The sequence below is a fragment of the Struthio camelus genome, chromosome 6 (genome assembly GCF_040807025.1).
Source record: "Struthio camelus isolate bStrCam1 chromosome 6, bStrCam1.hap1, whole genome shotgun sequence".
NCBI lineage: Eukaryota > Metazoa > Chordata > Aves > Struthioniformes > Struthionidae > Struthio > Struthio camelus.
In genome coordinates this window covers 37,600,318-37,623,045 of record NC_090947.1, presented here as the reverse complement: position 1 = coordinate 37,623,045, position 22,728 = coordinate 37,600,318, and the positions used below count along the sequence as shown (strand labels likewise).

The 22,728-nt window shown below is 39.1% G+C and overlaps 1 protein-coding gene across 1 annotated transcript in view; it reads left to right on the top strand.

The window, feature by feature from the left end:
- The first annotated feature begins 6,929 nt into the window (after positions 1-6,929).
- Positions 6,930-22,728, top strand: part of ACTR3 (actin related protein 3) — a 36,130-nt gene continuing 20,331 nt past the window's right edge. The window contains exon 1 of the mRNA XM_068949177.1: positions 6,930-8,031. Coding sequence (XP_068805278.1) covers positions 7,988-8,031 — 44 coding nt within the window. The 5' untranslated portion in view covers positions 6,930-7,987. The remainder of the gene's footprint in view (positions 8,032-22,728) is intronic.

Below are 22,728 nucleotides of genomic sequence, written 5' to 3'. Positions count from 1 at the left end.
CTGCTGTAACTCATCACGCAGAGGTAGAAAAACTCTGGAAAAGGTGAATTCACCTTTCAGAGCCTAGCATAATAGAGCTCAGCTTAGGTTTACTGCATTCAGCAAGTGCCACCCAAAAATGAGTGGCACTGCCTAGCGTGTGGGATGGCAAAGCAGCTGAAGGTGCACAGATTTTTTCATATTTTCTCTCAGTCTCCTTTCACCCTGGAAAGCATATGAAATCCAAACATGAATTAAAATTGTCTTTCTAAGGGTAGTTCCATATGTCCTCTCCTTTACGTGAACTTTCTTCTCTGTATTTTATGAGGCAGTTTGCATCTCGATGCAGCAGCACAGCTATATCCAACGTGTTAAAGTTTTGATTTAAAACATTTTCACTCAGAGGCAGGCAAACAGAAAACTGCTGTTCTTAAGGTGGAGTGCCAAACTTTTCTTCTTCACAGGATGAGGCACTTATGCTGTGGTTCTTGAGGCATTTGAAGAAAATGGGTCAACATTGTAAAAAGACCACAAGCTTGTGCTTTTTAAACTTAAAAATATCTTGTATTTTTAGCTCTTGACTAACTAGTTTGCTTCCTGTTGTAAAAGTTCACGTGATTATCTTTTGTCTTCTCTGAAAGAAACTGCTGTAGGAGTTCTTTTTTCCCCTTTTTGTACTGTTACTTTTTTCAGAATTAGGGTTTGAGTGTATCGCATGTTGAAATAAAATTACTATCTATGTATATTGCAAGTATATACATATTGCGTATTTTACTTTTGTTGCTGCAAATAATAGAGTAATTTTGGATGCTAAATTTCTAGGCAAGGCAAAACTATATCCAGTTCCCAACACCACTGGTAATATTTTCATGAAAGAAAACCTCCTTAGTTGTATTTCACAAATGTTATTATGAATTTGTATTAATAAAATGAGAATTTGGTTTCTGCTCACCTATATTTCATTTATGATAATAAAATAGCTGTTTTGGATGAAATAGATGAGATCTCAAGCAAGAAATTTAATACTCTACAGGCCTCATAGTAGATCTCTACAGAGGAACTGAATCTGCTTAGAGAAATGCTTCCTTCAGAAGGACGTGGATCAGATCTTTAACGAGCGAGAAGTAAACAGCAAAGCCGAAGAGAATGTATTGAAAGTTAAACTGACAAAAGAGTCAGCTTTGATCAGCATCTTTACTCCCTAGGGGAAGGATCTAATCTAAATGTTCAGGACTACATTTGTTGTAGCATGCATGATGGCAAAAGTTTCTCTATTGTATTGAGTTAGACCAGAAGTCCGTCCACCTCAGAATCAAGTCTCCACTTTCTGACTCAAGCTGAGCTCGATAAATGGGTGTTGTTACCTGTTTTACCTTACATGAAATGGTTCTGGGAAACTTCAGCACTTTATATTATTATGAATGAAATTCATGCTCAGTAGTATGAAAACAGCCAGTACTTATAGGAAAAAACGTTATGCTGCAGATGTATCAGACGTAGACTCTGCTGATTTACCATACTCAAGAAAACAGGAATCTCAACTGGCAGTGGGATTTCCCAGGCTGAAGATATGACTGAATTGCTATCACTAAATTATTTTCAGTAGATAAATAATGATCACAATTTCTTAAAAAGAATTTTAAAAAAATGGAAGCCAATCTACGCAAAACTAAAAGTAGATAAAAAACCTTCAAAAGCATTCTGAATCCCAGATTTACCATGCTACTGAGAACAATCATAAGCCTAAGAGGGGACTGCACTTGTAATCTTCATGCATGTTGCCAAAGCAGTAATCATTTGAATACTGTAGCTAGCAGAATTGCTTGTGTGAGTAACTGCTCTCTGTCTTGAGATTCAGTCAAAAAATTAGGCCTCAATGCAGTGTGCGACATAATTTTTACTTATACTGAATAGTCCTGTAAAAGCAACTTCCTAAAGGTCAGGTCAGGGAGTTTGCTCAGTACAGGCCTAAATTAGTAATGGATGTAGTCTGATCCTGTATAGCCAGGAGAACATGGAACAGCTATTTGTGCTTGGGTACATTACTGTATGAATAATCACAATGATTCACTGAGGCTAATTGCAACATAAGGTGCTATTCAAACTGAATTGCAGTATTGCCCAATATGGTAATAGTTAACTGATCCCTAGCCCTAGCTGCAAATAATATTCAAGATAAGTCAGCTAACCTCGTAAGAAAGGCCTAAAGCAAAGAAATAAATGTTCCCAGATTGATTCTTACAGTATTAGCAGGAGAGACATACTCTCTATATAGGTTTCTATATATAGAACATGGAAATGGATTGAAGTTAAGCTCTTCTGCAGGGAAATGCAGAGGGAAAGTTTCTTTAAGATAATACTGTTTTTCTCATCCTATAAAAGTACCTATAGTCTTTTCAATATGATCTCTTTTAAGTCACACCAGAAAAATCAAGGTTTATCAAATTGGAAATTGCACTGACAAAGTTATCGATTTTGGCTTTTGCTAGTGCATTGTCTTCAAATATTAAGGCTTTGAAATATTTACTCATAAAAGTCAAGATTTGGCCCAACTTACGTATACATCAGGATCACTTGCCAGAGTAGTTGCTTTTATTACTTTTTTGAAAGCAATAGGAGTTGAGTGAAACACTTTATGAATAAAGTGTTTTGCTGCTTATGCATGTATTTCTGGTACTACACATGAGGATAGCGTATTCTCAGAACGTTGTGCTCTTCTAAAACTGCCACATACTCCTTACTTACATCAACTTAACAGGTGACAGGACATGCTGGAGATTCCAGTGTGCTTTTATACTTCTTGATGAAGAATGAAGGTATTATTTCAGGAAATTTTCTTGTAGTTTTCCAGCAGGGCAAGGAAGAACCCCCAGCTTGACAGAGAAATTAGTTAAATCATTTTTTTCTCTATATATTGCCAAAGGAACTGAATAAACCCAGTGCAGACGTCATGTGCCCAACAGAAATAGTGCTTTGAGATTGTTTCCATTTTTGTCACGCAGAAAGCATTGTCACTAGAAATAGAATTCTTAAGGAGAGCAATATTTTTAAATATTTCCACTGTTGACTAGTTTGACCTACTAAAGTTCATGATTTCTAAACAAATCATGCATCTTAGAAGAAACTTGGGCTCCAGATAGCTGTGGTAATTGAGAAAGAACCTGCACCAGCTGTTCATTGCTGTGCTACAGCTCTGCTAGGGAACATTCCTTATTCTGCTAGAGGGAAGGCAACCATGTTTTCTAAACCATGAAAGAGGATATTTTTAGTTATCTGTGTCATTTTGTCTGGAGCAAATTACGGAGTGCTTATTCATGCTTCTGCCAATAGAAGTGGGGATGCTGTAATATCCAGCTGATCGTTAAGGCTAGTACCATCTTCAACCACCACTCCGCTTGATGCAGAAGAGACATTCGTCTAAGATTAAGTTCCAATTTCACCTTCCCATGTCATCATGAAATATATGCCAAAAGAATAATGTGGCAGTATGACAGTATTTGGGATTTCTTAGCACTTAACATTGTTGTCTTGTCTGCTAAAAACTAGTCTGAGGAGTCAACAGTTTGCATTTTTCTTTTGGACTTTTGAAAAAGTATATTCTTCTCAGTTCATCCAAAAAAGGTGCAATGCAAGTGTTTCTAAATGACTTTTCATAGGAAGATTATCCAGAATGGCAAGTGGAACATGAGCAGCAAACCCCCTTCAAAAGTTGATAAATATGTCTTCTGAGACACTTGTTCTGACTTTAGACTTTTTTTTTCACTTGTTTACCTATCACAGATTCAATTTATTTCAGCTTTAAATATTTGAAGAGTTCAAACTGTTGCAGCATGGTTTTTGCTCAAAAATCCATGTCATCATTTCATGCTCTGTGCATCATGCTATTACTTTTGTGAAATGACCCACTTTGATACTTTTATTCTCTGTTCTAAGCATCTGTGATCTGCCACTTTTCTTGCATTTGTATTTGCCATTTTTTAAGACTTTGTTTTACCTCTGTGAGTTTCCCTGCTCAGCTAGATATCCCATGGTTACGGATACATGCAACAGCTGCTAAACCATAAGGTAGAGGCCTACTGATTTGATGTAGCACATCGAATAGCATGCATTTTTAAATAATAGGAAAAGATCCACTAAATTAAAAGGTGTTTTTACATATGCTTGCAGGATATCGTGGGGCTTAGTCCTATGCAAGGTTCGTGACATGGTGAACATGAAAGTTGAAACCCGAAGTACAAGCACTAAGCAAGTTAGATTTTTACTTACACTTGAACTTACCTGAGAACCTAAATCGACTGTAGCTGTATAGTATCTAGAAGATTTATGAAAAAGGTAATACAAATTTGTTCCAGCCAAGGAAGTAAACAGATACATCTCAGAACATTTAAGGATATATGACACACAAGAAAGCATGGATTTTCTGATCATGACCAAATTGTTATTACTGTGACTTGGCTCCCAGTTGCGACAGTATCAAATGGCACACACAAGGCCAAGGCAAAGAATAGCAGGCCATTTTGCTGTTCTAGGAATACTGCTGCCATCATTCTATTAATTTACTCACAAAAACTTTGTAAAGAAACAACATGTCGTTCAGTGAGCTTTACGCAGGATTCAGTGTTTCTCTGGGCAGCATGACATACCTGTTCTAAATTTTGCCCCTGTCCAGAACAGCATCAAATTCTTTTTAAAGCTATGAAGTTTTCAGTCAAATTCTTGCTTTATATATTTTTTTTCTTGCCGTTCTATTGTTCCTAACAAATATAATGGATGATAACAGTCTAAGAATATAAAGAAGCCCTCATTTATAAATTTCTCTCCCCTTACAAACCTTGCTTCAGCATACAAGGGATGACAGTTGTTATTTTTTCCTTGTTTCCTTGTTCATTATTTTGAGAAATGGGGTTGGACCAATTATATTTAGAGAGTTAATGTTTTTTGTTGATCTAAATCAGAGCTCTTGGAGAGATGCCACACCAAATGAGATCCTGGTAATTTGCCGTGATTTCACCGTGTGCAAGTCCAGGAAATTACATGCCTCCCATATGGCTGTGGCTATAGCTATGCCAAAATCAACCAGTAACATTATAATCGTCTTCTTGTCCTTCTTGGAAAAATCTACATATGTCAAATACCGGGGTAGATATAATCTCTTCTTGTTTAGCTCTGTTGTGTGCAGTATTCAAACAAGTTCCTTTTATAACAAACATTCAGAAAATGATGGATAAATCTTGGTAAATGATGGATAAATCTAGGTACTTTATAAACACTTGTAATAAAGAAAATGATCTAGACCCAGTTTTCCTTGGCCATTGTTCCTCTGGCTTTTACTGTTGTTTATACCTGTGCATAAGGGGTGACCAATGCGATACAGTGGAAGTTTACCCGTCTTTTAAAGATAGCTTATACCAGTCTAAACTGCAATACATTGACTCAGGCAAGATCAGGTTCTCAGCCTGTTTTACTCTTTCTCTCCTGGGCATTTCCAACATCTCTGCACCCTTGCAATTTTTACTGCCTTTTATTTTTCTTGGTTGTTGCACTTTACTGTGCTTCCTGGGCCTTGAGCTATAAACGGAGTCACAAAGTTGTTCTTTGTGTGCTCAACAGCAGGCCACTACCTGCATGCAAACAATCCAGAATGAGCAGGATTATGAAAACCTTTCTGTGTATCTTAGCAAGTGATCTGGAGCACTTTTTCTCTATGTACGCGCTAGAGAAGGTCAAAGGACTAGAGAATCTCCTATGTGTAATGTTGCCTAGAGCTAGTAAATCATACCTGCATCATGGAAAAGCTTGGGGCCCCAAGGCTTTTTTCTACAAAATGGCAGAAAGGTGTCAGAAAACTACCTCCATCCCAAACCAGGAGACTGCTCCTGTGTTTACTTGTTGACCAATACTAATACTTTCCTCTTGAATTTTATTTATCCTTTCACTCCTCACATCCGCATCCATCTGCATTGTTGGCCTTCAGGCAGTTTGCAATGTAAATATGAACCAGGAAACAACAACATAAAGGTAATCCACCACGGTAATTATTATCATGGCTGTTCAGAAAAAGATCACCTGCAACCCAAGTTTGCTAATAAAAACTGGACTGTGAGGCATCACAGACTGATATTGCTGGATTATTGCCACAGGATGGTACCAGATATAGGCAGTTTGGAGTTTTATTCATTCCAGCTCCACTGCAGAGATAGGAAGACTACTAAGCAATTGCCTTTACGCTTTAAAGACTCAATTCAGGTATACCCTCAAAACACTGAAAAGCATCGCAGGAGTTCGGGACTGATATCTGGCTAAATTAGGCCCTTCAGAAAAATTGTCAGAAAATTAACCATGAAAAACAAGAAAAATGGCTTTTTCTTTAACTGCTGTACTGAAGAAATAAATGAGTTGGAAAACATTTGAATACCAAGAAGCCTTAAAATATATTATTTGGCACTGCAGTCCCTCTGGATCTGGCTGCGTTTTAACTTTATAGGCTCCATTTTGTAATTTAAGTGCAAGACTTGTATGCCGATAATATCCACCAAGACAATCTGTATGCCACTGCACGAAGCTACAACGGATCTATTGCATAATCAGTTGGTAAAGTGTTTGAGCTATTTGAATTTTGATGAGGAAACCCCAACGTGCATTTATGATACAACCCCAAACGTGCATTTATGGTACAACCACGGGGGACAATATCACTTAAAGAGGAATCTTGCACCTTTACTTTTTTGGATCGGAGCCTGGGTCCGCAGCACCTTGGAGAACTGCATCTGGCAGGCCTATTAAAAATGAAACATGAGACCTCATGGCTAGTGAGTTTAGACTTTCAATTTCTTCCTCGCAAAACCTTAATTGACTTGGCATCTCTGTATTGGGAGAAATCCTATGCTTTCTCGCAAATTCTGCTGTAATTTAATAAAACAAAATGCATCATTATTGCTCTTTTTCAGTATCAGTCTTTATTAATAGACTCCGGTCTCAGGAAGAACACAACCTGATAGAAGAGATCACAATAGAGTTGTTTACTAGATTTGTTTCACTTTCCATATCTTCTCCAACTCCGTGTCCTACCAGCTCAGAGAAGACGCTTGGACTCACAAGGGGGAAAAAAATATCTGTAAGGAATCCAGCTGTGGGATGCTTTCTGTAGAGTACATTAGACCAGAGCTTGCCGGTTGAATATTTTCTAGTCAGTTATGCTTTATGACGGCGCCTGAGAAGCGAGCGAGGCGAAGGGGTCGGCGAGCCGCCGAGGGCACGCCGCCCGACCGGCGAGGCAGGACCTCGGCGGCCAGGTTGGACCAGCCCAGACCGTCGGGCACGTTCACGGCGACGCGACCGGCTCAACGTCCGCCTGCGGATGAGGGTCAGGGCGACCCGGGTCCGACAGACCCCGCAGCTGCCGGGCAGCTCTGAGGGCAGGCTGGACATGGGCCCGTGCACCAGCAGGGTCCGCGGCCAGGCCCAGGCACGTCTGAAAAAACGTTCAAAAAACCAGAACGAGAAGTATCTACTTCTGCCTTTGCCTCGTGGTCGCGCTTTTCCTGGAGAGGGCTTTCGGGGCCCGCGCGGCCTCCTCGGGCCCACCATCGCCCTGCGGGAAGTTCCCTTGCCTTCTTCGTGGCCAGCACACTTCCTCACGCTCGTCCCCGCGTCTTCTCTCAGATTTTCAGCGTTAAAACCTTATTTCCGCCGGGGATGCAGCCAAGGCGGAGGGGAAAAAAAACCCTCCCGCCCGCTCCGCTTCGCACCCCCTCGCATGGGCGAGGCCGCGAGATCGGGCGTCACGGAACGCTCGGGTTGGCGCGCCCGCCCTCCGCCGCCGCGCGCAGGGAGGGGACGGGTCAGCCATCTTGGGCCGTGCGTGCGAGTGAGCGAGCGGCCGGGCGGGGGAGGGAAGGAGCGGCCGGCTTGCGGAAGTGCCTTCACTCCCCCGGAGCGGAGCCAGCCGCCGCAGCAGCGAGCCCAGGGGCCGCCCGCCTTTCCCCAGCACCGCCGCTAGCCGAGCAGCATGGCAGGCCGGCTCCCAGCCTGCGTGGTGGACTGCGGCACGGGGTGAGCTGGGGCGGCCGTTGACAGTTGGGTACCGGCACGGCGGCGGCGGCGTGGGGGGGGAGGGGCTGGGCGTGTTCCCCGCCGGCTGCCGCAGATGGCGGCGGGGGTCGCGGCGGCAACCCGGTACCTTTCCTTCCTCTCCCCTCCCCGCGCCGCATCCGCGGGCCGCGCCGGGGTGCGGAGGGGTGTCCTGTATCCCCCCCGCCCCCCCCCGCGAGCCGGTCGGTGCTTCTCGCCTCCCGCGGAGCCTTGCTGCCGGCCGGGCTCCCCCCCCCCGCCCCCCCCCCCGCCAGGGGCGTTGGGAGCCGCAGGCTCGCCCTGCCGCTCCGCCGCCTGCCCAGGGTGAGGGGCGGCCGGTGGGCTAACGCCGGAGCCGGGCGGGCTAGCAAGCGTGCCAGACACCCTGGTGTCGTTCCCGCGGGTAACTAGGCGCCGGCTTGTCAGCAGCGCTCCGTCCTCAAGGGAGTCCTCGCCTAAAGAGCGTGCCGCTTTGGGTGTTTTTGTCAGATGTGCATAATGTCATTTATTCAGTATTATTTCTCTGTCTGGGAAAGGAGAAAGGGGGAAAAAAACCCCTCCCCCTCTAGTGAGCAAGCGCAGAGTAACTTCCTTAGTTTTGTCAAAGCCTCTTCCTGCTTTCAGGCTTTTATACCTTATAAGGCAGTTTTCAGTGTCAAACCTGAACCAAATCCTTTTTAGAAACCGTTTTTTGTGTTTGGCGGCTACCAGATGATGAAGAGAATGAAGTCCTAGTGATGTATAACATGAAATGTGCTTCGGTAGAAGGCTTTTGGGATTCAGAATCCTTTTTTGTTGTTGTTGCATGGCTTTCATAGCCCTTAGGAGACTTAGGTAGCAAACCCGTAGGTGCCCGTGGGAAGCCAACCTGGCAGGGTTACACTGTACCGCTTACAACAACACACCGAGGAAGTGAAAACCTCTCCCTGAGCTCCTGTCTGCAGTATGGTTTTACAGATGGAATGTATTTTTTTGAATATTATGTATCGGGTTTTCGTTGGAAAGAAAGGACTGTTATATTTCAAAGTTCTGTGTCTTGAGCTAGCACAGTTAATGTACTAATTCTTAAACTTCTCTTTTTTGTTGTACTTCTCATCATTTGCTAAAAATAGTTGAAGAAATTTCTCAGTAGGTGCAGAACAGATATGGGTATTTACAGTATTCATAGATGACTTTGGGGAGGGCATGTTCTTTTGGAACCCAGGGATTTGCTATGCTTGTCTTCCCTCCAAAAGTATCCACTTGGTCTAGGGCGTTAATAAATTGGTCTTTTTTTAAATGAGCAGGTATATATGTGTCTATAATGGCTGTATGCTTAATAGTTCTATGAAAATGTCCTGCCTGCAGTTACAGCAAGAACTAAAACTTTGAATTTTGTGGAGTGAAGGGGAAGTTAGCCCAGTAGGAATGTGTGTGTGTAACTGAGTGTAACAGAAGTAACGTGATGTCTATACATGCTATTTACTTTCCTTTTAAAAAAAGATTACTTGAAATTTTGAGTGCGCTCTGCCACACGCATAAGCAGCTTTCTCCCATCCTAGAAGTTTGTGCGTTGTAGGTAGTCCCATTAAAGTCAGTGATTGTGTCTTTATAGGTTTGCAAACTATAGCTTCTGACCACAGGTGTAGCTCACTCAGAGCTTTCAGTGATGCCAGGCAGAAACAGCATCGTAGAATATAGCTGAATATGAAACCATTTTGTCGTTTTAATGTGAGAGGTATACCAAGGGACCTTTGTATTAAAATAAATCTTCCTGAAGAAGATGGGCTTATAAGTATTCCAGTAATCAATTTCGGTGCCCAAGGGCATATGCTGTAATGCTCTTTCCTGTGATGCTGACCAACTCTTCTTGCTTCTGTTTTCTTCAGTCTTCAAAGATCTCTCTAAGAGATTGTTTTGTTGTGAATCTGTGTTTCTTTTGAAAATAATCCCAACTCTTCTGTTCTCTAGGTTTTCCTTTCTGATGCACTTGACAGTCTGAAGTTCTTTCCTTAAGTTCCAGTTCACAAAATTGTGGACAGAATTTTTAGTGTTGGCAGTACAGTAGAGAGTTGGGGTTGTTGCTATTCTTTTTTTCTTTTTTTTTTTTTTCCAGTTTATGAAGGCATAAAGTGGTGAATTTACAAAGGAAAAATCTAATAATCATGGATAACTAGGAAACAGCTAGGGTGCAGTGTGGTGGAAGGTGATAGCGCAATTGTATTCATAGCTGCTTTTTCTTTCTTTTTTTTTTTTTTTTTTCCCCCAGAGCAGCTTCTTCCCCCTTCATCCCTTAAATCTGATTTTGTGTGTATGAGCAAGAACACTACATATAGTTTCTGTAACTCCTGTGCTCTGAGCAGATCTGTTGAGGCTTCAGTTACTGAATACTGTTCTGTGTACCAAAATTTAAGAAAGCAGACAAATTGGAGGTAGCCTCTGAAAGCAGCAAAGGAAAGTTAGAGGTTTAGAAAATAAAGCCAGTAAAGAAAGGTTGTTTAGGCAAGACTATAAAAGTGCACAAGTTTTCCAATAAGTAAAATTTTTTAGAGGGAGGATTTTAGGTATATTATCTGTGGAGCATAAATTAATTATCTTAATCAGTGAAAGGGGACAAGTAGAAGAGATAAGAAGGGTGTCTTCCTATGTGTCTTGCACACATAACCACAGGTTGAGTTGATTCAGTTTGTTGATTTGACCTTTTTTTTTTTTAAAGGGGAAGGAGATGAATGAGAAAAACGGCGGATGGCCAAGTTACACTTTTCAGCATCAGTCTGCCCTTAATCAGATGAGACTTATTTTAAGAACTTTCAAAGTATAAGGGTAACAAAGCACTGGAAAAGGTTAGGGCAACTGGGTAATGCCTTCCCAGTTAAAGCTTTAACAACAGGTTAGTACAACGTTTTAGGGGTTGTCCAGGTATGTGTAATACCTGGACAATCCCCCAGTGTAAAATGGGCAGAGTCAGTGACATGGCAGTCAGATTATGGGTATGGCAAGGATTCCTCCAGTGTGACCTTTGTTATTCTGAAATCTGCGTTCTTGAAAAATTCTTGTGTGTTCTTTGCTTATCTAGAACGTAAGCTAGTGGGTACTCTAAAAGGGACTTAAATCTTTAATTGAAATTTTTAAAAAAAGAACTATTTGTTTTTGAAGTAACTTCCTCTTAATTACATAATAAAGGTACAGATGTAGAAATGAAAAAAATCTGAAGTTAGTGGAATGCTCTTGTTGACAGCAGGATTATTCGGTTTTATAATTAATAGTGTTGTCCAATTATTTTTAGGTGTCCTGCTGCTGCTTTGAGGAATTTGTTAAACAATGTAGTAGACTCTCTTGTCAGGAAGTCTTCATCAGTGTTAATACTTAATTTGCTTTCACTCTGCTGTTGTGCTCTCCTCTCTTTTCTTTCCCTTCTTCCCACAAAATTCAGATGCTGTGTCCCCTCAAAAAAGAAATCTACAATAGTAACTTTATGCTACTTTTTATGATGCTCACTAACTAAGTACGTATACCATGAGAGATACTTACTTCAAACCATGGAGTATTTAAGGATTGCGTGTACTTCAAAACAAAAATACAGAAAAAGAAAAATAATGGAAATAATTCCACGCTAAGTGTATGTATAGCACACAAAAGAAAGAAAAAGCCTCTTACTCATTTTTTAATCTCAATAGGCTGCAATCTTTTACTCTGTACCCTTTTAGGTAATGGAATAGTTCTTTCTGTCTCTCCTACAGGTGAATGTAGGACAGCCTAAAAGTCACAATTAAACCCTCTTCCTACGCCACTTCAAAACGTAGCTTGATTAGCTTGACAGCTACACCTTAGCTGTGTCTTTCGGGAATGGTTGTGAATGCTTTTTTTCCTTGGGAGAAACTTGTATAACATGGAATTAGCTCACTTGGGATGACAGGTAATCAGTGTTCAAATTAATGGCTCTTCAGTTGAGCCGAAATAAGTGGCTGTGTGTTCCTAACCTACTTCAGCTCCAAAATAAGAACTTAATTTTAATAATAAAAATATTTCAAAGCAATGTATTTGTGTTTTTTGTACTTGAGCTTTGCAATTTCTGTAGGCTTGTGTGCTGCTTTTCTGTGGTTATCAGCTGGGTTCATTACCTGTTGATACTTGAATGTTGTCAGTGACTTCTGTAATGTACACTAGATTTTTTTTTTTTTGTTAGTAGGGTCAAATATGTTGATTAGCCTTCTGTTGAGTAAATTGGTTATATCGAAAAGTCTTTGGTCTCTCTTGTTGCTTTTTCTAGTATCTCCCCTTACCTGTCAAGTTATGTTCCTTTTCCATTTCCTTTTTGTAACCTGGATAAGTTTGTTTGTTTTGTTTTTTGTTTTCTCTCCCTGAATAATAGGGAGGAATTCAAGGTTTCGGAATTGACTTGAGAAAGCCCTCCCTGGTCATGGTGGGAGCCTAACGGCCCCTAGGAACCTAACGGCAGTCCAAGGCTTTGAAGATGTCTAGATTTCCTCTGAGCTGAGAGCCTGGAAAATTAAGGCTGCTCAGGATTTCCAAGCTTTCTTGACGTGAAGTTGCAAAATATCCTTTGCAACTAATCATATCATTGAGAATTTCCTGGCTGTTTAGTTTCTGTAACCAGATTTGCTGTAAATGTTGTAAAGATAAATGTCAAAATGCTAAACTTCAGGAAAACTGAAATTCTGTCCAGCTCTTCATTCTGAGTGCTGACGTTGTGTGTGCAACAGGGCAAACATTGCATTTGGGAACTCCTCAACTGATCTTACTATCTACTTGATCTTTGCAACACCTGAATGTCTTCATGCTTTTAAGTAGAGCACAGTATTTATAGGCCTTTTGATGTGAAAAATTATTACAGGATTATATTGTTCTGTTTCTCTTTCGGGTTTTAACCTGGCAGTGTAAATGAGTACAAGATCCTTGAAAAGCTAATAATCTTCATTAGGCAGTAAAGATACATGAGATAAGAAATCCAGTGTTATAAAAACATAGTAAGGGGAAGTAACAGCCTGCATTTTGTATGCTCTGCCATTTCAGTAGTCCTAGTCTTACCTGTTCAACATAATTTTTTAAATTTATCTTGCATTGCATCTGAAATGTTTTTTTTTCACTAACTTTCCAAACATGGGATTATTCAAACCATAACTCCTGTTTAATATTAGCTATTTCAGCCCTGTGATGTTTTAACAGTTAATATGTCAATCAGACTTTTTGTTATGACTTCCATTCATGCATTCTAGTCTTCATGAAAACATTCTCTTTTGGGTTGAGTTTTCTGTATTTATGTCATCCCAGAAGTAATTTTGCGTTAAGAAAAACATGAACAAAAATCTCCTAGCTCATTCCTTAATGGAATATGGAAAAAGTATTGTTCCAGGATTTTAAAAATATTTTTTGCTTGCATTTCCCCATCCCTCTCCAATCATTTCAGTTATTGGCTTTGTTCTTAAAATGAAAAAGGAGTTTTGCTAGATTTTGAGTTTGACTAAAAAGAAAAAAAAAATAATTTAATAATAGAAAATAAATTCTGAGGACCCATGATGACCTATAGACATCTCTTAAATGGCTCTAATACATCATAACCCAGATTGTAATGCTGTAAATGCACGCAGCCTACAGCATGATATTATCGGAGTCGGTTAACATCTTATTCAAATGCATGTCAGAAGCCATCCAGGATGCATGCCACGTTCCTGTCCTTCTGTTTCTGCTTTTCTTTTCCTCCGTTTCCCACTTATGATTATTTTCTTTTTTTTTTTTTCTCTTTAAAAAAAGACACTTCTGAGTGGAGGACAAAAACACTTCCATCCACGGGCAAAATCTGTAAAGTTAATGATAAAGGAACCACCTTTTATGTACAGTAGAGCCCCTACTCAGGTATGCGTGGGAAACTTGAACAATAATTGAGAATAGAATATGGCCCTGGGAGCGATTAAATGTTTGAGGGGAAGGTTTGGTTGTGTGTGGGGGGTGATATAATGCATATTTTCTTCTTGTTTCTTGGTCACTTATTACTTGACATGAACGTTCTACACAGGAAGTATGTTGAATGCACGACCGTAATGCACGTTTGACCACCTACGTTAGCTGAAAATATAGCTTCTAGGAATTCAGAAATACAGAAGTGCTGAGGATCCATGCAGTGTATTATTTTACAGGCACACATGAGAAACTTCATGATTGATCGTTTAATTCATGCAATTTAAGTGCCCATGAGACGAGTATTGGAAGTGTCAAGTGGATGTATATTCTTAAAATAATTCTATAACTTACACATTTCCCCCCTTCCATCAGAACTGTGAAAAGATCTTGGAATTCTTAACCAAAGATCGTGTTCTTTAGAACCTACCATCAGGATGTGATATGTCCTTTTGCCAAGTCTGTATATTAAAACAAAGTCAGGGTATCTGAGAATTGGAAGTAGGCAAAAAAAGTGATGGTGAGTTTGTTGTTACTCAAGAAGGAGGAGTGAAGCTAATACTATAATAATTTATGAATTCAAACTGAATTTTGAGAGGAAGGGCCCCCATGAGAAATGTTTGAACATTTAGTTTCGTCTTTTTAGACTTTCTTTAGGAAATCCCAAAGGCTTTGTTTTGACAGTTTCAAACAATTTTTTTTCTGCTTCATTTTTTAGAAAACATTCTTTAAATAAAGACTTTAAAGAGAAAATGTTAAATTCAAAGGTAGAGGAGCTAAAAATATATTTTTGCTTTCTCCCCAATGAAATTCTTGAGTTCTCTTCTCATTGGGAAAATAACTTCTCAATTTGCTTAAATATTTTCATTTTTTGGTGTGCTTTAATCACTGAACTAAAATAAGTACATTTTGTTGTATAGCTCTTAACAAAATCATCCATAGGTAAATGCTTAAAAACATAATTTTGAGTGCAAACTTGTAAGTGTCCACATCAGGATTGTTTTACCTCTCAGATTAAGCCCCTGTCCTTTCAGAGTGTTAGCACTTATATATTGCCTTCTTTTTTTTTTTTTTTTTGAAAATTGGAAAAAAAAAAATCAGTCGTCAAGGAGGATTAGATCCAAAATTGAAAATAGTCGTCATTCCAGCCACCGACTTTCTGTATGGTAGAACATCATTCAATCATTCATCTTTCTGATCTGAACATGAGTTTATATTTTTAAGACTAGACCCTGAAAAACTCTAGTTTAATTTAAATATCCTTTTTTTCCTGAGGCTTCCTTTTTCTCTTTATTATTCTCTTGTGGTCATTGCAAATATTTGCAGCTGTGTGCATGATGTATTTTGGCATGATCAGTCTGTAGAGAGCAAGCTGCGGACAGGAGGATGTCTGTTGATAGCAGAGTATAATCAAAATAGAATTTCAATGAATGAATCCAAATTTTAATTCTCTAGTTAATGCAGTAAATCTTATTTATCCTTTTTTTTCAGGGAATATTAGCGTTTTATTTGTCATGGTTTGCCTTAGATTTATCGTGCTGTTTATCATCTGCAAGAACTTTCCCAGTCTGACTCCTTGCATATTTATAGTCAAGCTTCGGAACCTATGTGATTTTATTAAATGAAACCTGCTTTTTTTTAAGGAACAAAATTCAGTGATATGTTTCTGTCCACAGTTTAATAGTACGCTTTTTTTCTACATGACAACTGATTCTAATTTGAAGCTTTTTTAAAATTTATTAGAAGTATGGTGAAACATGGTACATGTGTAAACTGGTATTTTAATGCAAGCCCGTTTTTGATAGAAAACATTTGGTTACCTGCTGAAATGCTAAACTGTCAGTCAGTGTACTGGGTAGACTGGAAGTATGCCAAGATAGTTTCCTGTTGTACTTGCTGTTGGTTCCTTGTCTCCTGATCCATTGTCTGTCTATTTGGTTTCATCTTGCCTTCTGCTTAGCTTGCAATGGGGTGATGTGGGCAAGGGGGTGCGGCTGCCATAGCAGAGTAGCCACTGATTGATGGCTGGAGCTCTCAAGGATGAAAATAGTACAAATGGCAAGCACAAACGATCATCTGTGTGTGCGTTTTTTAGTGTGGAGTATCTCTTTACTATGTTGCATTTGTTACGGAAAAACCTCAAGTTAAATCAGGCTAAAGTCAAGTTAATTAACTTTAACCTCAAGTTAAATAAGCTATGCCTCTTTCTGCATCATATGACTCAAAGCGTTTACCTATTTTATACTCATAGGCCCACTTTTGTGAGGAGTTGGTAATAAGGATTTTGAAGTGCGAGATTGTGTTTACTTGGATGTTTTGTATTTTTTGATTCAACTGAACCCTCCTTGTTTCAGCTATGGAAAATTATGTATGGCTAATCTAGTCTCTTGAGATTTTTTTTTTCTTTCTTTTTGATAAATGTCTGAACAGTGTTCAGCTTATTTTGGGCAAATGCATACAGAAAGTAGCCAAATTAATCTCTTCCTTATTACAACTTATACCATATAGAATTAGTTGGGATGACTTCAAACTTGTGGAGCATAGTTTCCTTATTTGGAAATATTATCACGTGGAGTAGTTAGACTGCCAAAATGCTCAAAAAACTTGCGTAGAAATAAAATGTGAATTTATTTTAAGTAATAGAAGTATAGCTTAGTATTGCGTGGGTATGGTGTAACACAGAGGCGCTGCTAAGACACTTGTTGAAATGAATTAGTGTAAAAGTCTCAAAGGAAGTAGTAAGTAAAAAGCATTCTGCTTTTGCCAACACAAACTGCTTTCATTATACAAAGATAATGTCCAAATCGTTTGCTTCTGTTACTTTGAGAAAGATATGTTCAAAGCGAGGCATCTTTATTTTCTGTGTTCAGCAGTCCAGCATTAAATATTTGAAATGGACTTCACAAATACAAGTAAAATTGACAGATTACAATTTAATGCGTTGTGATGATACTAATACCTTAACTTGGATATTGTTAGTCTGCTTACTATAAACATTTACAAATGGGACTTTTCCAGGTGGATTTTTCATAATGACTCAGTGGTACCAAGTTCTTCTGACAAGAAATAGCATACTATATTCTGGTTTACTTTTGGGAGAGGAGAACTTTTCCAGGGTCGAGTTATCGATGCAATTACTACTTTAAATCTTTGGTGTAAGTGAACATAAATCAGAGCACATTTGAAGGTAGATGCTCCTCTAGAGTCCACCTATATGCTATTAAAGTTCATAGCTTCCTATGTTCTCCAGACTGGTGTAAAAACTGTCACCTAGAAAACTTTATTTCAATTCATTTTACTGAATTTTCTGTAGTACTCTGTAGTATGTGCCACTATTGCCTATGTATTCTCGTTAGTCACATACCTGGAGAGTTTTACTCTGTTATTTGCAGCCATGATGTATCTGCTTTCATTACCCGTTTTAGCTAAAATTTGCTAGCAAACATTACAGTCATGTCTGTGCTTTGAGTTGCAGAGGTGTTTGCTCATAAAAAACAGAGCTGGATAAGTAATCTTTGATCAAATATAGATACTTTTAAAGGTAAGTTAACCTTTTTCTTTTTTCTTTTTTTCCAAGTTTTTCCTTTTTAGGAAAGCAATACTTCATTCTGCTTATATTTTGCTTTACCCTGACAGTTATAGCATATGACAAAGTACTTGTCAAGGTGAACATTTTTGTTCAAGTGATATTCTTCAGGTGAAGTGTTTTAAGGAAATAGTTTCAGGTATATGGTAATGGAGTAGATTCCATGGCCAAGGTTGTAGACTGCAAGATTTGTAAACTCTCTCGTGTCTAGGCGTCCCATGTGTCTTTGAAACATCCCTTCTCATCATCCCCTAACGTGTCTTGTCTACACCTTAGCAAGGTTCTTTGTCTTATGGGAAACTCTAGTCTTGTGTGCTTTTTCCATTTGTAGAGCTGTGTCTTTGATTTTTACTGTTGGTTGTGCAAAACAGTTGTTGATGAAAAATGTTTTAAAAATTGATATAAGCAGTTGCTATTTAAAAAAAATGCAAGCTAGTTATGTATAGAAGATAAATATGTTTACTGAAGGTATAAAATAATGTGAAAGATGCGACCCACTTAAAAGTCTCTTGCTATGGTGTGGTTTTTCAAGGACACTTGAGAAGAGATAGTAAACTAATTTATTATGCAAGTTCCACTTTCCTCATATAATCACTTCCTTTACTTCAGGGACTTTTGATGATCTGCTGCTACTTAACCAGTTTTCACCTGGTATTAGAGCCTAGAACCTTTCTTAAAGGGGCAGGATGTCTTTACTCCTTTTCATCATAATTTTCCCATTATTTCTCTTCATGGGGAATTGGAAAGTGAATGTTCCCTGGGCTTTCCAGTCTTACCTGGTTTTCAAGAAGGATAATAGAAGAAAAGCAACAAACCTTCACATTTTTATGCAAGCTTTTCTGGTCACATGAGAATACATGTGTAAACACTGAGGGCTAATCCAGATTTGACAAGTTTTCACTTCTTTTTAAAGCAGTTACGCTATGAAAAGACCTGAGACAGTAAAACCACCATACCTATCTTATACGTTCTGTCTACCTAGAATTTATCATGTTAATACAGGAAAAGATATTAACTCCTCTTTGCTGAAGCTGTTACCCTCATTAGTTTTTTGAAGTTGTCTCTTCTCTCTTCTGCTTAAGCAGAATGTGGGTTTTGTTTTTTTTTATTTCTGACAGAATACACAAGCATGAGATCTGTTTATTCATCTAACAGTTACCCAAGTGATAGCAGCTTGTTTGGTTGAATGAACAGACTATCCTTCAGTAGGTGAGGACTGAAGAGCAGAATCCTTTTCCATTCTGTTTAAAAAAAAAAAAATAATACAATTTGGATTATGTCATATGATTTTGAATATGTTAGTATATGTGTGTGTGTCCCCCTTAGAATCTTCTCCCCTTCTGAAATTTTCTATAGTGCCTTATTCAACAGGCTTATTTAATTACAGATTTTCTAGAATTAGGTTAACTTAGCCAGAACTGAATTTTGCTGTTGTTTGCACTCCTGCATCAAAGAATTTACAGACTTCAACTAACTTAAGTAGCATCTACACTATCTGGCATGCTTTATCCAGTTACATACAGAGTACCTTACTAACAGTGCCTTTTTTGCCTGATCGTGATATTCTGTATGGCATACGAACTTTAATCAAGATCTTATTACAAAGTTTGTAAATTTCTCTGTAAAGTTAGTTAAGCAGCAAAGTGTGTTTGTGATGGCAAAGATCTACATAAATAAAGTTTATTTTTGCTGTCAGATTTGTGTGCAGATATTATAATGGTCCTCGCTGGTGTTTATGTAGCATGTGCAGAAAATTAATTAAGTCTATGGTGTGCTCAGAGAAGTGAGGTTGTTAGATTGGCTTTAAATACAGAAATGGTTTGTAGACCATGCTAACGAAGACAATTCAAGTGTAAAGGCAACAAACTTCACGTTACTCACTGTTCTGTTTTGCATAATTGAGACTTTTTTTCCGTTTCTCTTTGTTGAACCAAAGAAATGGCCGCATGCAGCCGTTTTTTCAATTATATTCTCTGGATTAGACCCATAGAGGAACTTCAGTGCTGTGACCTTGATGCACCTTATCTGTGGAGTGGAACGCAGGACAGTACAGTAGGTTAGTCTGCTCAGCGCAGGATTCAGAGAGGCTAGCATAGTAAGTAGGAATTGACTAAGCAGGACAACAGAAATGCTAAGATGCATTTAAAGTTTCCTGGTCTTGAGCATCTGACTTTAAACCACAGGGAAACAGTTTAATCGAATAACGATTCACAGGCCTCAAACTGCTGGACTTGGGTGTCTGTGTTGCATTTCAGAAAATAGCAGGGCTTATTTATTTTAAATAGCCGATATACTGTTGTGTGCAATTGTCAACTTGTGATCATTTTGACTCTCATTGGCACTGTATTTCTTGGAAAAATTCAAAATCTCTTCCAGGAAGCAAATAGATACCATGCACTTGTAAAGTATCTGTATGTTTAGGTCATGGAATAAAGTGAGTGAGCAGTCTTTGGAGTAGGGATCAAAACTCCCTTCTTCCCTCTTCTAGCTGAGCATTCTGATTACTGGACTTCCTGTCTCTGGCCCTGTGAGTCTTGAAGTCTTTTTGCAGTTTCAGGAAAGAAACGCAGAATGCTCTTGCCTAAGAAGAGTTAATAAGCAAATGGCATGAGACACTTGTGGGAAATGGGACATGTGGCTCTGATCCCGTTTGAATGGAAGAGGATGTGGAGTACCTCCTGAGGAAGTGCTTCATGTACTTACCTATTGCAAAAAGGCAATATCGGCTTATTTTTAAGAATAACTATAGGTGAAGTTTGTGTAAAGCCTAAGCCTACTCAGTGAATGTTAGACGTGCTTGGAGCATGACTACTTGAATGGGTTTTGTATAGGACTTTGCAGTGGTGTGTTTAGTTTGAAAATCCTTGATGTGAGCATGGTGAACAAGCGCTAAGTTGTCCAACCCTGCCTCTTGTACACACAGAAGCAGAATTTTAGGACTCATACACACAAGCTAAAGTGTGTGCTCTAAGGTTTACCGTACATCAGGAAGCCCATTGTATGTGCAAGCTAATGAATCTGTCTTGTATTTTGAGACTGATTGAGAACATGCACAGAAGGATTGTTGTGGCTCAGCTGGTGGACTTTGTTCATCAAGTTGTTGTCTTCTGATGATGGCTCTGAACAAAAACACCAAAAACCCTAGGAAAAAAACCCTCCTATATATATATCTGTTCTTTTTCTAACTTCATACAACTTAAAATTAATCAAGAAAGAGGCTGTTTAAATTTCAGTCTAGTCCTGACTTTCTTTCCAGGGTTTCAGGTTGTTTATACCTCCTTTTTCCAAACCCAGAAAAGTCCCTTCTTCTTTTGGAGCTGCTTTGCATCCTTACTATGTGGCCAGCCTTGGAGTTGCATCTTATTCCTGTCTTGGTGCATTCAAAAATGTCTCTTGTGAATGAAATTGCTCTTAGTTAGGTCATCAGGTGTAGCTGAGGGGATTTGCTTTGCAGAAGTTAATGAAGATCAGATGATATTTGCCATATGGTGTGCTTCTCTGCTTGTGGGTGGCTAACTCATTGTGACTTTGCATGGGATCATCAGCAGAATGGATAGGTTACTGCTCAGTAGGCCCCCTCATTTCTGTTGTACCTTTTAGAGCAGCTCAACAGACAGAGTATCCAAGAAACAGTTTTACCCCTATTCCTTAGCCTTTTGTTAAAATAGTAGTTTGCTAGAATTAGGAGGCATAATTTGGGAGAATGTGTACAGAATGACGTTTATTTTGGACAGGAAAGAAAAGGAGAAAAGGAACAGTGTTCATGGCTCGTGGTTTGCAGACTGAGTTCTTTAATGACATTGTCATTAAAAGTTCTTGCTATAAACGCTATTTCCTTTTGGCTTTAAAATTGTATGCCTGCCTGGTAAGTGACCTTCAAGGGAATTTATTATTGCTCTCATGTCATTGCTTTAGAAACATCTATTCTAGGTAAGAGAGCATATATAAGAAATCACATTAGTGCAGTTGAAAGCAGAGCCTTTTGGATGTCCTTCCAGAAATCTCTTCTCATGCATGTTAGTACAGAACTACTTTTTAATTTCACGGTGTGGATTTGAGATAGATGTGACTTTGTGGAGATGCTGCTTCATTGATAGTTAAGATGTGGTTTGGTAGAGTTAACTTAGATAGTAGGAACCTTCTTTGCCCCCTTGGTTTGTGGTATGAATGTCTCAGACAAAATCCTGTTTGTGTTTGTCGCCTCACTACATCTGCACAAGCCAGTGGAGGGACCAGTTTTGAGAACTAATCTGCCTTTTGGAGAAGTTGCAGGGAAGTCCCTGGGAAAATCAGCGCTTAGTTTACACATACATACGTTTGTGTGTGTGCCCACATGTGTGTGTATGTATTCTCTCTCATTCGGTCTCAAATCTATCAAGATATTGTGGACTGCTTTTGGATACTTTGTAATTCACCTTGCAAAATAAATTCAAAGATAGATTACTGAACAGAAGACAGTTTTTCCCATAGGGCTTTCCCCCCGCCTTTTTTACTTTAATAAGCAATTGGGGCTACAGAAACACCTTAGAGTAGCTGGGTGTGGAGAAATAACCAAAATGGAAAACCAGAATCAGAATGATCAGGGTTGAATGCTGTTTTTTGTCTTTTGGGATTTTGTAAATCAATACTCTGTTACAAATCTTAATAGAAATCTTATGCTTAGCTAAATTTTACGCCCATCTGTACACTGCCTTGCTCTTGCCAAGTGCCCTAAGTTCTGCGTGGAGAAAGTTAAGTTTATGTCTCGTTAAGTAATGTGTGCCTGCCTTTCTCTATTTAAGTCACTCCTTTGACTTTTCAATGTAGCAAGCAGAAGATGTGATTTACTGGTAAAATGTGATTCTGCATTGGTACCGCCAATATGATATATGATATCTTTAATATCAGAATTATTTTCTGTAGTGACAGAAGAGACTTAATTGCTACTCTGAAAAGACTGGGTGTGTCTTATTCCCCCTATGAATCACGCATTAGTCAGACACATTTTGCTTCATGTGAACTGCTTTGTGGAAGTCCTACGCTTGTAAAATCCAGCTTGCCCAAGGTATCACTTTTTTTTTTCCTAGTGATTTAAATATTGTTTGTTTTATGTGGCAGTAGTTGGGTAGACCGATCAATCTGAATAAGCCTTACCTTTCCAAAAGTTACTGGTTTTAAAACAAATTTCTTTTGGGTGGTGCCTCTGGAGAGCTGAAGAT